General features: G+C 45.3%; 1 protein-coding gene across 1 annotated transcript in view; it reads left to right on the top strand.

The window, feature by feature from the left end:
* Positions 1-7,659: 7,659 nt before the first annotated feature.
* The window catches only part of LOC108791483 (complement C3-like), a 73,140-nt gene continuing 65,015 nt past the window's right edge, over positions 7,660-15,784 (top strand). Inside the window, exon 1 of the mRNA XM_018561987.1 lies at positions 7,660-7,760. Within this exon, the coding sequence (XP_018417489.1) occupies positions 7,696-7,760 (65 nt within the window). The 5' untranslated portion in view covers positions 7,660-7,695. The remainder of the gene's footprint in view (positions 7,761-15,784) is intronic.

Here is a 15,784-nt window from a genome sequence, read left to right on the forward strand (position 1 = left end):
TGCAATGTTTATTCTTCCCACTGACCATCAATGTAAAGTTCTTTCTTCTCATTAAACATCAATGTAAAACTCCACTCACCATCCACATAATAGTTCATTCTTCCCAGTAACCATCAATGTAAACTTTATTTTTCCCACTGTCCATCAATGTAAAGTAATTTTGATTATCAGTGTAAAGCTCATTCTTTTTACTGACCAAGAATGAACTTTACATTGATGGTCAGTGGGAAGAATAAACATTGCATTGGTGGTCAGTGGGAAGAATAAACATTGCATTGGTGGTCAGTGGGAAGAATGAACATTGCATTGGTGCTCAGTGGGAAGCATAAGCATTGCATTGGTGGTCAGTGGGAAGAATGAACATTGCATTGGTGATCAGTGGGAAGAGTGAACATTGCATTGGTGGTCAGTGAGAAGATTGAACTTTACATTGATGGTCAGTGAGAAGAATGAACTTTACATTGATGATCAGTGAGAAGAATTAATTTTACATTGATGGTCAGTGGGAAGAAAGAACTTTACATTGATGATCAGTGAGAAGAATTACCTTTACATTGATGGTCAGTGGGAAGAAAACTTTACATTGATGGTCAGTGAGAAGAATTAACTTTACATCGATGGTCAGTGAGAAGAATGAACTTTACATTGATGGTCAGTGGGAAGAAATAACTTTACATTGATGGTCAGTGGGAAGAATAAACATTGCATTGGTGGTCAGTGGGAAGAAAGAACTTTACATTGATGATTAGTGGGAAGAAAGAACTTTACATTGATGGTCATTGAGAAGAATGAACTTTACATTGATGGTCAGTGGGAAGAAAGAACTTTAGATTGATGATCAGTGGGAAGAATGAACTTTACATCGATGGTCAGGGAGAAGAATTAACTTTACATTGATGATCAGTGGGAAGAAATAACTTTACATTGATGGCCAGTGGGAAGAAATAACTTTACATTGATGGTCAGTGAGAAGAATTAACTTTACATCGATGGTCAGTGAGAAGAATTAACTTTACATTGATGGTTAGTGGGAAGAAATAACTTTACATTGATGATCAGTGGGAATAAAGAACTTTACATTGATGGTCAGTGAGAAGAATTAACTTTACATTGATGGTCAGTGAGAAGAATTAACTTTACATTGATGGTCAGTGAGAAGAATTAACTTTACATTGATGGTCAGTGGGAAGAAAGAACTTTACATTGATGGTCAGTGGGAAGAAAGAACTTTACATTGATGGTCAGTGCCTGCTTGTCCAGACAGCTCAAAACAAAGTATCAATCAGAGAGAGAGTGTCTGGTAAGAAACTTCTGCTGCGACATCTGTTTAGGGGAACCATAATGTTCTGGCAATCCTCTGTCATGTGTGAACCCTGAGTTAATTGTTTATTTGTTAAAGAAGACCTTGGGGCATGTTAACCCTTAACCCTTGCAATGGGGCTACCCCGCACTGCAAGAGTTAAGAGCTCGTTTTGGTCTAGGGTCTAAAATAAAAAATGATATACTCACCCAATCCCCAGTCCCCAGTGACTGCTCACCTCTCTCCCCCTCTGCTCCAGCTGTGCAATGTTATTCTGCATCCTCACATCCAATGCAAGTGAATGGATGTGATGACATCACGTGTCCTTAGACCACCAGAGCCCAGGGGTGAGGAGGCTGTGGCGACCAGTCTAGCTAAGGATTGGGTTAGTATATCTCTTTCATTTTAGACCCTCGACCAAAATGAGCACTTAACCCTTGCAGTGCAGGAGTAGCCCCACCGCAAGGGATAATGTTTCACACGCCCGGAGCTCTTCTTTAGGCAAAGTTTTTTTATAAATATAAAAAACGGATATAAAACATCAGTTTAAAAACGTAAAAAGTTAACTAAGATCGATCCAAAACCATTGTAGCTTCCCATAAAATGACAGCTATCCCAAGAAAATGATTGGGCTCGCCATGACTGATCTTCTTCTAAAAATGCCATCTGCTTGGCTTACTCTGGTCTCAGTACGTTGAATCCCTGACCTGGATGAAGTATGTAGCAAGTGAAGTAAAAAATTCTGATCTGCCTGCCTGTCACTGGCTCAGAGATTTAGGTTGCCACCATGGCAGCCAGGCAGGTAGCAATGGCTTCTAGAGATGTAGCGCATTGTGCTGAGTGATGAGTGTCCTTGTCTTGGGGACAAACCCCCCCACCGGAATGATGGCAATAGTCTTAGTAGAGATATCGCTGCTGCTTCTGCTCCTGCGGTAGGATGAACAAAATTAGGGGGGAGGACAAAGACTAAATAGTTATGTGATGGGTGGGCAGAAGAGGAAATGTAATTTCCTGTTGATATTTACATTGTATGTGGCCATATAAGCTATGATATTTAATCTCAGTTAGGGGTGGTTTTATCCGGTGACATTTACTGGTGAGTGACATGTACTGACTAATCATGTCGGTGTGTATAGTGTATATAATGGTCTTATGGGTTAGGCTTATTATAAATGGGGAGGGGGTGACATCCTTGGGTAGGTTTACAGTCTGGAGGTTTGGAGCATCCTCTAGTGGCCACTCAGTGTAATTGTCTGCTGTCAATACTACTAGCCGGAGACATTTGTTGCAGGGATATTCACAGAAGGGTGAAGAGTTTGGAGGAGGCAGGAGAGAAGAGAACAATCTAGGCCAAAATAGCTGATTTGGAAAAATTCTCCTACTTACCTCACTTTTCAGTACAGCTATGCTGTCCTAGATTGTTCACTTCTCCGGCCTTCTCCAAACTCTTCACCCTTCTGTGAATAACCCTCCTTGGCTTTCTCACAGCAGAAAGCTACATGCACATAGAGCTGATACCTCAATGGTATTAATGGGACATGTGCTAAAAGAAACACAGAGGCTGCCATTGCTAGAAAAAATGCTAGTTGCCTGACGGCCATCATGATCCGATGGTTGCAATGCTTTCACTGCCATTGAACAAGCAACGATTGATGTCAGAAATCCCGACCTGCATTGATATCCTGGGCCATCGACTTAAAGAGGACTAAGGCCTGGTTCACACCTGGGCGTTTTACAGCACGTTCCTACACGCTGTGAAACGCTCAACATGTGAAAACCAATAATTGCCTTTGGGTATGGTTCCTACCTGGGCGTTTTACAGCACCTAGGAACGCGCTGTAAAACGCCCTACGCCCAAAGAAGTACAGGAGCTTCTTTGGGGCGTATTTTCCGCGCGATTCCCTGGTTATTCCCAAGTGTGGATCGGGGTTAACAAAGCGGTAACCCTGAGCCACACTCTGGAATACAGCGTACAGGTCTTACCTTGTCCGTTATCCCCGCTGTGTCCTCCGGCGGCTGCCGACTTCCCGGTTCCGTCCCTTGCGAGCGGCCACGTCGCAGGGGGTGGAGCAGGCGGGAAGTTTGAAAGTGAAAAAATAAATAAAAAATAGAGAAAATAAGGAAGAAAAAAACCCCAAAAAATCATACCGCCAGTGAAACGCGGTATGAACGGAAAAGCGCGGTATGAAACAAAAAAACGAGCTGATAAACGAGCTAAAAAAATAGGCTCGTGTGTAAACCCAGCCTAAAGGGTTCTGAGTGTATCTTCTGAACGCCGGCCCCTAGACCAAATTGAACTGTTAACCCTTGCAGTGCCTCCTTGTGCAGGGTGACTGGTCTTGTCTCCACCTAGGGTTGCCACCTGTCCAGAATTCACCCGGACAGTCCGGGTTTTGAATGCTGTGTCCGGGTTTCATGGCAGCAGAAACCCGGACACAAGATGTCATGCAGACAGGAGCAACTAAACTTAAGATAGGGGCTTCTGTCCCCCCACTAAAAATAGTCTTGACTGTGATATTTACTTATGAATGGGTGACGCTATTTACATATGAATGAGCCGCAACCCATTCTCCCCCAAAAAATTCCGTGCGTCGCTAGAGTGTTCGGGTTTTGCTAGAAGAAAAGGTGGCAACCCTATCTCCGCCTCCTGCTGTAGTTTTCTGCAGGCAGCCTGCCGTGGGTGGAGCTGCTTGGCCCCTCCCACAGCTCCACTCCCTGTACAACCTATGTACAGCACAGTGATGATGTCACTGATACTTTTGTTATGGCAATATCTGGTTTTGCAACTGTATTTAGTGCACACAAAGAGGATTTATGTCATTGAGGATTATGTTTGAATGGTTTTGTGCCCGGAGTTCAGCTTTAAATGGATCATCGACCTAAACTTGTTACACAGATGACACACATTAAGTTTCTCTACCAACTTCTTTCCATACAATAAGAGCGCGCTTTTATAGAAGCAGCCGTCCCCGTCCTCCTGTTGGTATTTGTCTATGTTCTGCTTTATCTGTTCCGTGTTATCGAATAGAACAAACATCGCTTTACAAATATTGTGCAGAGATTACACTGACGATTCCTTGGACCATTTCTTGTTCGGCGGTTTCATTACCAGAAGTCAGATTATGCAACTTGATCCTGTAAAGAACTGCAGCAATGAAGAAAAACCAGTGCCATTGTATTACGTGTTTAACCCTTTCGCTGCTGAGGCTTTTTTTTTTTTTTTCTTCAACATTTTTTCAACATATGCTATAATCAGTATTTGGAAAATACTTAACCCCTCCCCCCCCCATGAGAGTTATCTATTTACTGAAAGCACAGACCTGGGAAAATAAAATGGTGGCAGTTGCAAATTTGTATGTGGCATGATGTTAGCGCATGTCTTTATCATACCAAAAAATTCAGTAAAATGTTCAGAATGCAAAGATGAACTGTTCCGCTGGTTGTCATACCCTACCACTCATCTCCTTCACTTATTTCTCTAATCATCATCATACTCCTCTCCTGTACATACTGCCCACTGTAATACCCTCCACACTCCTTTCCTGCCCTGTCATACCCTCCACCCTCCTCTCCTGCCTATACCTCCCTCTGTCATACCCTCCACCCTCCTCTCCTGCCTATACCTCCCTCTGTCATACCCTCCACCCTCCTCTCCTGCCTATACCTCCCTCTGTCATACCCTCCACCCTCCTCTCCTGCCTATACCTCCCTCTGTCATACCCTCCACCCTCCTCTCCTGCCTATACCTCCCTCTGTCATACCCTCCACCCTCCTCTCCTGCCTATACCTCCCTCTGTCATACCCTCCACCCTCCTCTCCTGCCTATACCTCCCTCTGTCATACCCTCCACCCTCCTCTCCTGCCTATACCTCCCTCTGTCATACCCTCCACCCTCCTCTCCTGCCTATACCTCCCTCTGTCATACCCTCCACCCTCCTCTCCTGCCTATACCTCCCTCTGTCATACCCTCCACCCTCCTCTCCTGCCTATACCTCCCTCTGTCATACCCTCCACCCTCCTCTCCTGCCTATACCTCCCTCTGTCATACCCTCCACCCTCCTCTCCTGCCTATACCTCCCTCTGTCATACCCTCCACCCTCCTCTCCTGCCTATACCTCCCTCTGTCATACCCTCCACCCTCCTCTCCTGCCTATACCTCCCTCTGTCATACCCTCCACCCTCCTCTCCTGCCTATACCTCCCTCTGTCATACCCTCCACCCTCCTCTCCTGCCTATACCTCCCTCTGTCATACCCTCCACCCTCCTCTCCTGCCTATACCTCCCTCTGTCATACCCTCCACCCTCCTCTCCTGCCTATACCTCCCTCTGTCATACCCTCCACCCTCCTCTCCTGCCTATACCTCCCTCTGTCATACCCTCCACCCTCCTCTCCTGCCTATACCTCCCTCTGTCATACCCTCCACCCTCCTCTCCTGCCTATACCTCCCTCTGTCATACCCTCCACCCTCCTCTCCTGCCTATACCTCCCTCTGTCATACCCTCCACCCTCCTCTCCTGCCTATACCTCCCTCTGTCATACCCTCCACCCTCCTCTCCTGCCTATACCTCCCTCTGTCATACCCTCCACCCTCCTCTCCTGCCTATACCTCCCTCTGTCATACCCTCCACCCTCCTCTCCTGCCTATACCTCCCTCTGTCATACCCTCCACCCTCCTCTCCTGCCTATACCTCCCTCTGTCATACCCTCCACCCTCCTCTCCTGCCTATACCTCCCTCTGTCATACCCTCCACCCTCCTCTCCTGCCTATACCTCCCTCTGTCATACCCTCCACCCTCCTCTCCTGCCTATACCTCCCTCTGTCATACCCTCCACCCTCCTCTCCTGCCTATACCTCCCTCTGTCATACCCTCCACCCTCCTCTCCTGCCTATACCTCCCTCTGTCATACCCTCCACCCTCCTCTCCTGCCTATACCTCCCTCTGTCATACCCTCCACCCTCCTCTCCTGCCTATACCTCCCTCTGTCATACCCTCCACCCTCCTCTCCTGCCTATACCTCCCTCTGTCATACCCTCCACCCTCCTCTCCTGCCTATACCTCCCTCTGTCATACCCTCCACCCTCCTCTCCTGCCTATACCTCCCTCTGTCATACCCTCCACCCTCCTCTCCTGCCTATACCTCCCTCTGTCATACCCTCCACCCTCCTCTCCTGCCTATACCTCCCTCTGTCATACCCTCCACCCTCCTCTCCTGCCTATACCTCCCTCTGTCATACCCTCCACCCTCCTCTCCTGCCTATACCTCCCTCTGTCATACCCTCCACCCTCCTCTCCTGCCTATACCTCCCTCTGTCATACCCTCCACCCTCCTCTCCTGCCTATACCTCCCTCTGTCATACCCTCCACCCTCCTCTCCTGCCTATACCTCCCTCTGTCATACCCTCCACCCTCCTCTCCTGCCTATACCTCCCTCTGTCATACCCTCCACCCTCCTCTCCTGCCTATACCTCCCTCTGTCATACCCTCCACCCTCCTCTCCTGCCTATACCTCCCTCTGTCATACCCTCCACCCTCCTCTCCTGCCTATACCTCCCTCTGTCATACCCTCCACCCTCCTCTTCTGCCCATACCTCCCTCTGTCATACCCTCCACACTCCTCTCCTGTCCATACTTCCCTCTGTCATACCATCCACACTCCTCTCCTGCCCATACCTCCCTCTGGCATACCCTCCACACTCCTCTCCTGTACATTAGGGTTGCCACCTGTCTAGGATTCACCTGGACAGTCCGGGTTTTGAATGCTGTGTCCGTGTTTCATGGCAACAGAAACCCGGACACAAGATGTCAGGCAGACAGGGGCAACCAAAATGAAGATAGCGGCTACTGGCCCGCCCACTGAATATAGTCTCAACTGTAATATTTACATATCAATGGGTGGTGCTAATTACATATGAATAAGCCACAACTCATTCTCCCCAAAAAAATGTCTGCGCGTCGCTAGAGTGTTCGGGTTTCACTTGAAGAAAAGGTGGCAACCCTACTGTACATACTATCTGATGTGATTTCATTCACATTATTTTTCTGCATATATTGCCGCCTAAGATACTTCTTTATCATTGTTTGTTACATCTCCAACCTCTCCCATCCTGGAGCCGGCACACATTTTCTAATTTATTGTAGAAATAGAGAAAACAATATACAAAGCCAACTTGCAGCACCTTACACTGTACCCATCAGTATCACTCTAGTGGTATCACTCACCTGTCAAAGTGTTTGGATGTTTTTGTGTGGGGAGTTGCACAAGTTCGTACTTTCCCCCCGCTGCTGCTTTTGGCTTTTGTCCCAGTTACTGATTAATGGGATTGTTTGCTAAAAGCCTTAATCCTGTATAACCCTGGTCCAGCGGGGACTGAGCACAGTAGCCTTCCTGCATCATGAAGAGAGGAGTACTGTGCCTCATACTGGTCGCCCTACTGACGAGAGCCTACGCACAGTTACCGTGAGTGATACCACACCAATAGCACTGATCATGTCACCGTCTACAAAGAGATGGGTTCACATTGGAGTTACACTGGTCTATAGTAAAGATGAGAGGAATAATTGACTTTGCAGTGGAATTGAAATGCAGAAACTCCAAATTCCACTCATTGAGCTGCAATTTACTCCATTTTAACTTTCTCTAGAGTTATGGGTTTTTTTTGGGGGGGGGGCTGTAATTGTGGTATTTTAGTTTATTTCATTTAATGTTCATTGTAGTTGTGCGATTTCTTTCATTTTTATTGTTTATTTGCTTTCTTTTTTGTCTTACTGGGGAAAAAACACCAAATAATGAGGGGCATTTACTGTTTATTGCAGCACACAATTGAAAGTTATGTTCAAGTGTATTCAACAAGAGTGCTGAAACCCATTGTTTGGACTTCTATGTATTTGAAGGCTAAAAGACCAATTGCATCCTGTGAAGAGGCACATGTGCTTCCCAGCCATTGACTGAGAGAGAGAGAGAGAGAGAGAGAGAGAGAGAGAGAGAGAGTTATGCTGGCCACACACATATCAATTTAGCATCAACTTTTTTTGCAGTTGAGAATACTTCATTTGACGATGCAGGATTGTGTTTCCTGTTTAAATCCGACACGGCCATCCCTATGGCTATTGCCTCGGCGGTATTTCTTTGGGTCACCTGGGGGAGCGGGCGGCGGCAGGCAGAGGGAGAATCTCATTTAAAGATGTACAAAAATGGAAGGTGAATTATCATTAAGGTGATAACAAACATGTTGAGAATGCAGGTTTATCCTATAGGTGCCTGAAAGGTTGGTTGCTAGGACTCAGGCGCAGGCACACCATAACACCCAAAGACGCTGTAGAGCTGCTAGTGTCTAAACAACCGTTGACACCGTGAGGCTCATCCGCCAGTCCACATAGTTTTGTTAGTTGCTTGGGCACAGGCGATGGTTCAGCGGGCAAGCAAACTTGTCAACTATGGTGCAACCCGCCTGCATCCTAGCAACTAGTGGCCCTGTGCGGCTCAGCCACTAGTCAACCAATGACACTGTGATGTTCATCTGTCAGTCAGCCAATGACGGTATGAGGCTCAGCTGCCAGTCAACCAGTGACGCTGCACAGACAATAGTCTAGCTGGTAGGAGAACTGGCCACTTGTTAGGGTGCATCCTGTATCCTAGCAACCAGTGACACTGTGCAGCTCAGCCTCCAGTCCACCAATGATGCTGTGCAGGTCAAACATCATCATTGGTTGTGAAGACACAGGCAGAGGTTCAATGGCCTGGCAAACTGTCCAAATTGTTCGCCCATTCAACAAACTGTGGACAACTTTGGTTCAGGTCGAACTCATGGTTGACCCAAAGCTCATCCCTGGTATCCACACTCGGTGTATTCATCCACTCTTTGTCCTGGTGACCATTGTTTCAGTACAGAAGTGAAGAGAAATACAATATCTGACGTGATGAGGTCAGCGGGGCTTGGACTGCCGGAGCCCGGTGGAGAAGAGGCCGTGGGGGCCTTTGAGTTGTCACAGGAACAGAAGGCAAGACAAAACCTTACAATAGGGAGACCTGTTCCTGTGACAACTGTCTAAAAAGGGAATTCACCTCACTTGAAGAGATTTCATCTTCCTTCTTATTGCTTCTTCAGCAATGGAAGAGAATGTCCCCGATGGAATAATGACAGCAAAAAATAAACTGACAGGGGTTGTAATCATTCCCTACTCTAGCCATAACAAAAAAAATAAAAGATCAGGCTTTAATTTCACTTTAACTGGGGTTGAGACACTAGCAGCATGTCTGGGAAGTCCTCCCCCACCCCTCACCCCTGGGGCCCCAAATATTTTGGTCAGATCATACATGTACATGAATCCACCTTCTGAGGTCTGCTGGAGGCTTTAAACTTACCGTGCTTGGTACAACTTTTTCATCAGATCCGATTAAGATTCAGTGTATTCATTCAATGTTCAGTTTCATGAACAAAATCAAACTTGAACTGCAGAAAATTGGCAAATGTTGGCTGGAATGACTGGTGGCAGAAGAACAATGTCTGCAGATGGAGGTTAGCAAGAAATGTCATCAATATGAATGTGTTCAATGAATAACAATGAGTATAGAGTGGAATTGCTTTGAGATGTGTGTAAAACGTGCTGTACACATATGGTTGGGATCATGAACGATTTCCAAAATTGCGTCCTTAATTGGTCAGAGCAGTTGATAGCATCTTAGTGCCATTGGGATTTTTATGGAGGTCACCAACTCGTTCATTCAATCAATTTTTTTTGCAGGCTGGATGAAAGATCAGCTGGTGTTTGGCCAGGAAACTAATTGATCTGCAGTCCTCTGTTTACTACTAAGCTCATTTCAACATGTCCGTAAATATTGACCGTAGGGTTTAGGGCAGTAAGGATTGGACATTCCAGCAATGAGGGACTTTAGGAAGAATAGAACAGGATGGAGAGTTAATTGCTCTTATGGTATGGAGCAGAAGGAAAGTGTAAGGAGATCAGAGAAACAATAGAATGCCACACTATCACTAAAAAAGGGATTTTACATTTAAATGAGGGGTGTAAAGTAAATCCTTTGAGGTAATTGAGAATGGGTGGCGGGGGGGCGGGTAACTGCCTGGCTGTTGTGTTGACTCTTTAGCTTCAGTATTTATTTGAGCCACTGACCCAAAACAAGTACACAGATCAGATAAGTCAAAGTAAATCTAGAACTCCTTACTGTATACTTGTTTTAGGATAGTGGCTTGAAGTATTGAAATATTACGATCACTTGTGGCAGCGGGCCATATTACCCTCTGGAAAGCTGTGCTTTGATATCTAACTGAAGTGGGAATCTCAGCAGCTTTCCTCGATCCCACCTGGCTGCTGGACCGATCCCCACCAGGCTCCGGTAGTCCAAGCCCCACTAACCTCATCCCCCAAGATCCAGGTTCATTCACCTGCATTAGATGTGAGGATGGCAAGGGACATACCACAGCTGGAGTGAAGTGGGAGAGAGGTGAGCACTCACCGCCGCAGGATCGAGAATCAAATAAGTATATCTTCTTTATTCCGGCCCCTAGAGAAAAATGAGCAGTTAACCCTTACAAAAGTTGCAACAAAAAAAGTGAAAGTAGATTTTTCTTTATGGAACACTATGATTTAGTAAGGGGAGTGAGTAGGAACCTTTATTCTGTTCTGAATGAAAGGTAGATACATGGATTTCAGGCCAGTTAAGAACCAGGTCTATAGAACTTTAGGGGACCTTGCTAGCTAAATATAGAAAGAAATGAGAAAAGGAAAAATGTGCTTGTGTGTGTCTATGGAGAGAAAAGCACTTCTACACTTCTTTATAACATTATTATTAGAACCAGTGGCGTAACATTAGCCATAGCGGCCCATGCGGCTGCTATGGGCCCTGGGGGTGGAAAGGGGCCCCAATAAGGATTGCAGAAGTTACTGTTGACACTTAAATTATTAACAGTAGGGAGGTTGCTGGGGGTCCCAATCAAAATGTTGCTATGGGGCCCCGTGATCTGTGGTTTAGCCCCTGATTTGAACCCTCGTTTTTTCTTTATTTCCTGGTTTCCATTGGGGAGATTTGCCTTTACTTTCTGACCACGAGACAAAACAGTAAGTGAGTGTAAGTAGTGTCCGTGCAGTCTGAATAAGGAGGTATCATACTTCTTATTAAGGCAGTGATGTCACACAAGACCTCCACAACCATAAAAGTGGCATAACAATTTGGATCCTTCCGAGTTGCATGCGTGGGGTGCCCACGCTCCCTAGAAGCTTTTGCTACCTAAATTGGAGGCTCACTGTCCATTATGCAATGACCTGAATGAACTAATAAATAGTCCTACTGGACCACTTTACCAGTTCATTGGGCAAAGCAAAAACCATCTGGTTTGCCTGAATCTGTGACTTGTGGCCAGTACAAGGTCAAGTTATGGTGGCACTCCATGGATTCTCCATAATTGCAGAATAAATAACTGAGTAGTCTATGTGCAAGACAGTGATGTTTCATGCATGGTTGGTCTTGTGAGAGAGAAAGGAGACATAACGTCCTGTGAAAAAATATAGCCAATGGGTCTTCGTGGAATGTTTGTGTATGGGCAGTCTTTAGGTCTCTCCATCGATAATCTGGACAGCTTTTAACAGCCATGCCCAAGACTGTTCCATTTTGGGTGGTATTAGCCTTTATTATTACCTTTTTTGACCTCTAAAGATTGCTTTAGGCAACCATAATGTTGGGATATTCAATTTACAACATACTGTGAAGGGTTGCACTTTAGACAGAGGCAAAAGGTCCAGGTTCTAAAACAAAACTGAAGCTGTTTATTCCAAGCAAGAGTAACATAAATTGGAGACGGAATCCAGCCATAAAGGAAAGGTAAGCAAAGATCTGCTCGAATGTGCCTTAGCAGGGCCAGATTTACTCTCTCTGCTGCCCAACGGAGAGGTTCCTCAATGCGCCCCCCTCCCCAACTAACAACCCCCCTTCTCCAATTGAGAATGGCAAAAAGATGGTGCAGGCGGCAGGTTAAGTTTAAATTTCTTAATTTTTTTTTACTTTATAATTTTTTTATTATCTCGCTGTTAACACGGAGCAGAGCGGAGAACCGACGTTCTCCACTCTACTCCCCGCTCTCCATCCTGAAGATCTTCAGAGAGAGGTACACGGCCGGGGCCTCGTTGGCCTTGCGGGAAATCCCTACTTTAAGGTAATTTCCCTTTCTGGGAAAAACCACCGTGGGTCCATCAATAGGTTCCTATCACCCTGAGAGACTTAGATCCAACAGTTTTAATGTTCAAAGCACCTGAGCAGGGACACGCTCTCTCTGACACACAGACAGGTCCAGCTATCCTTGCCGGACAAGTCCTATCAGGACTTGTCCGGCAACAATCAAAATGTGCTCCATGGAATTGGCAGTCTGCCTTTCCTCTGAATCTCTACCGTGTTTCCCCGAAAATAAGACACTGTCTTATATTTTTTTTGGCCCAAAAAAAACACACTAGGTTTTTTTTTCGGGGTTGGTCTTTTTTTTTTTTTAATGTACAACAATCCAAAGTTAATGCAAATCCAAATGAAATAATCCAAAATGGCAAAGTTAAGAATAGGGTGATCAGGGCAATCAGGGGTGCCGTACCTTTCCAAGAGCAATGTTGTAACCAATTGCTGGCCAGAATGAGCAAAGCTCGCTTTCACTATCGATTCCTCACAGGTGGAGTGCATTTGGTAACACTCCGCCTATGACAGGAGCCGGCTCTATAAAGGAAGCATTGGCGTATCTGGCTCTGCTCCCTCCACTGCCGCCTCACTTCCTTTAGACCTGGCACCGCTGATTCTCTCCCGCGGCTCTTCAAGTTCCCCCTTATGTGACCATTCCCACCGGCCCTGGGAATGGTCACAACTAGGTCTTATTTTCGGGGTAGGTCTTATATTTTAGCAATTCCCAAAAATAGTGCTAGGTCTTATTTTCGGGGTAGGTCTTATTTTCGGGGAAACAGAGTATTGGACAGCCAGTAACAACACAAGGCAAAGAACTATGTTCCCCTACCTGGGTCTTTGCTAACTTCACCTTAAAGCAGGCATTGAAGAACCCGTGGAGGGACATATCTCCTCCTGCCAACCTGGCCTGGTTTGCAGACACCGTGTTACAATACCAATACAGCTAATACAACCACGAGAGAGAAAAAGGATTTTAGAAGGCCATGGACAGGCTATTGATCTCTAGACAACAGCAGGATTGCTCAATATGTCCGTAGAACTCCTCATGAAACACAAATATCAGCCAGTGTTTCCTGCTAATAACACAGATCAGATTCCTGGCATGCCCGGCTGCACACAGAAATGACTGTTCGGGTGTAAAATGCAGAACTGACTTTTACAGCTTGATAAAAGATAAATCATAAAAACTCAGGGCCGTCTTTGATATTGATTGGACCCTGGGCAAACATTTTCTTGGCCCCCCACCAAGCCAAGCCTGCTAACTGCCATGCAGTTTCTCTCTCCACCCCAACATCCCAAATCAATGTATTCATTTTTTTTTTTTTTAAATGATTGGCCCAGTAACTTAAGGAGTGTGACAATCAGCCAGCGCTGCAGATATATAAAAAATGTATCTGCGTACACTGCGTAACACTCCTGCAGTTACTGTTTGTGAATCACCCCCCTCTGCGGCATTCACAAAGTCCGAAAGAAGTGACATTTCAGACAGATCAGTTGTTCTAGGCACATATGATCGGTTCTCCTGCACTTGCTCAGTATGCCGATCTGCCCTGGAACAGCCGACAAAGCGTTGGAATGCTTGACCCAATAGGCGGTCACACATTCTATCACAGAAATCACTGCGCTGGGAATGCGTGCCTAACTACCTGATTGGACCAGCCGCAACAATGTGTATAGGTGAACAAATGTAAAGCAAATATGTATAAAAACTGCTACATTCCCATCAGAAATGCACATGTGTGAACTGTCCTATCTACCAAAGAATGTGATTCATGTGCATCTGTCAACAACACAGTGTCATCCCTCCCCCTTAGTGTGCTGAATGGACAATAAAGGAGCAAGGACACCCTGATAAGTCAGCAACTCTGTTCTCCTCCTGTCTGTATGTTCCCTGTTAGCAGCAGAGCCTGATTGTTTCTTAGTACTGCGCTGCCCTCTCTAAACCTAGCCATACATCTATAGATGATCTGCAGATTTTCTATGGTCAGATGGAAAAAGTGCAACAGATTCCTCCATCTACGCTAAACTGTGTGGATGGAGGAATTTCCCACTGGGCCAAGCCTTAGTATCTTGCTAGTTGGCCCCGTTGGCTCTGTAAACACCTGAACAATACCTGTATCCAATCACATTGATCAGGTATTTTGAGAGCCAACAAGGCCAACTAGCAAGATACTGAGGCTTGGTTTCTACACCCTTCTGACGAAGCCCCAGCTGGGGAGAAACGCGTAAAGGGATTAGCGTGGTATTTTCCTCTTACCCCGGCTCATGGACATTCCCTTTATCAGAATTTATCTTACACTCATGAGTGACTCTATCATGATTCATATCATAGATACTTATCGATACTTTGATATTTTCCTGGAGTTACTGGATGAACCATCTGCATTGACAACGGTAGATAAGTATACGCATACTCATAGTCATCCGTACATGTAACCCGGAACTCGCTGGGAATATCTCTGCTGGGATCCATATCTCCACTGACAAAGTCCGTGTCCACTGATACATTTATTCAGGGCTTTACCTGTTATTATCCAACTTACAAACATTTCACACCTTTGGAGATGTGACACGGATTGGATCCTGGCGTTTTGGATACAGGGATATCATGAGTTTGTTGGCTCGTATATGTGCTTTACACAGACTTGATCCTGTTACAGAGGATCCGTTTGATCCATTTTTTCATATATAGATACGAGGAGCCTTGTGGAGAAATGTTTTCTATTTACATATGTTATAGAGTCTGATCTCTAATTGATTTGGTAGATCTGAGGGGTCCATACAATAAATATCCTTTATATATGGTTAGCTGAGTGTAATGAATGTGCAATACTGTATGTACATTTTACATGTTTTTAAACACGGTACTTTGTCTTGTCTGTTTAATAAATTATATGCATTTTATACATGACAACATAGTTGCAGTATGAGTTTTGTGTTGGGATCTCCTTAAAAGGGGATATGTGGATTTTTTGATAGTATATAGGAGACCCACCATTAAAAATATATACTATTAAGATTTTTGTGATTGGAACCCTCCTTCCTCTATGTATATATAAAGTTTTGGTTATCTCCAACCTTCATTGAGGTCCAGTTTGATCATGATGGACGACGGGGACGCACCAAACCGTCTTCATCTTTGCACTTGTCAAATGTACCATTTTCCATTGGCATAAAAAGCATATTGAGAAATGAAGGCGTGCCAGGCTTATTGGAACAGTATTGGACGATGGAGTGGAATCTACAGGCAATAGACAACCATGACCTAAGACGCGCAGCTCACCTAATCTTGTGTTTTTAATATATAT

Source organism: Nanorana parkeri, unplaced genomic scaffold (genome assembly GCF_000935625.1).
Source record: "Nanorana parkeri isolate BGI_ZX_2015 unplaced genomic scaffold, ASM93562v1 scaffold554, whole genome shotgun sequence".
In the NCBI taxonomy this organism is placed as follows: domain Eukaryota; kingdom Metazoa; phylum Chordata; class Amphibia; order Anura; family Dicroglossidae; genus Nanorana; species Nanorana parkeri.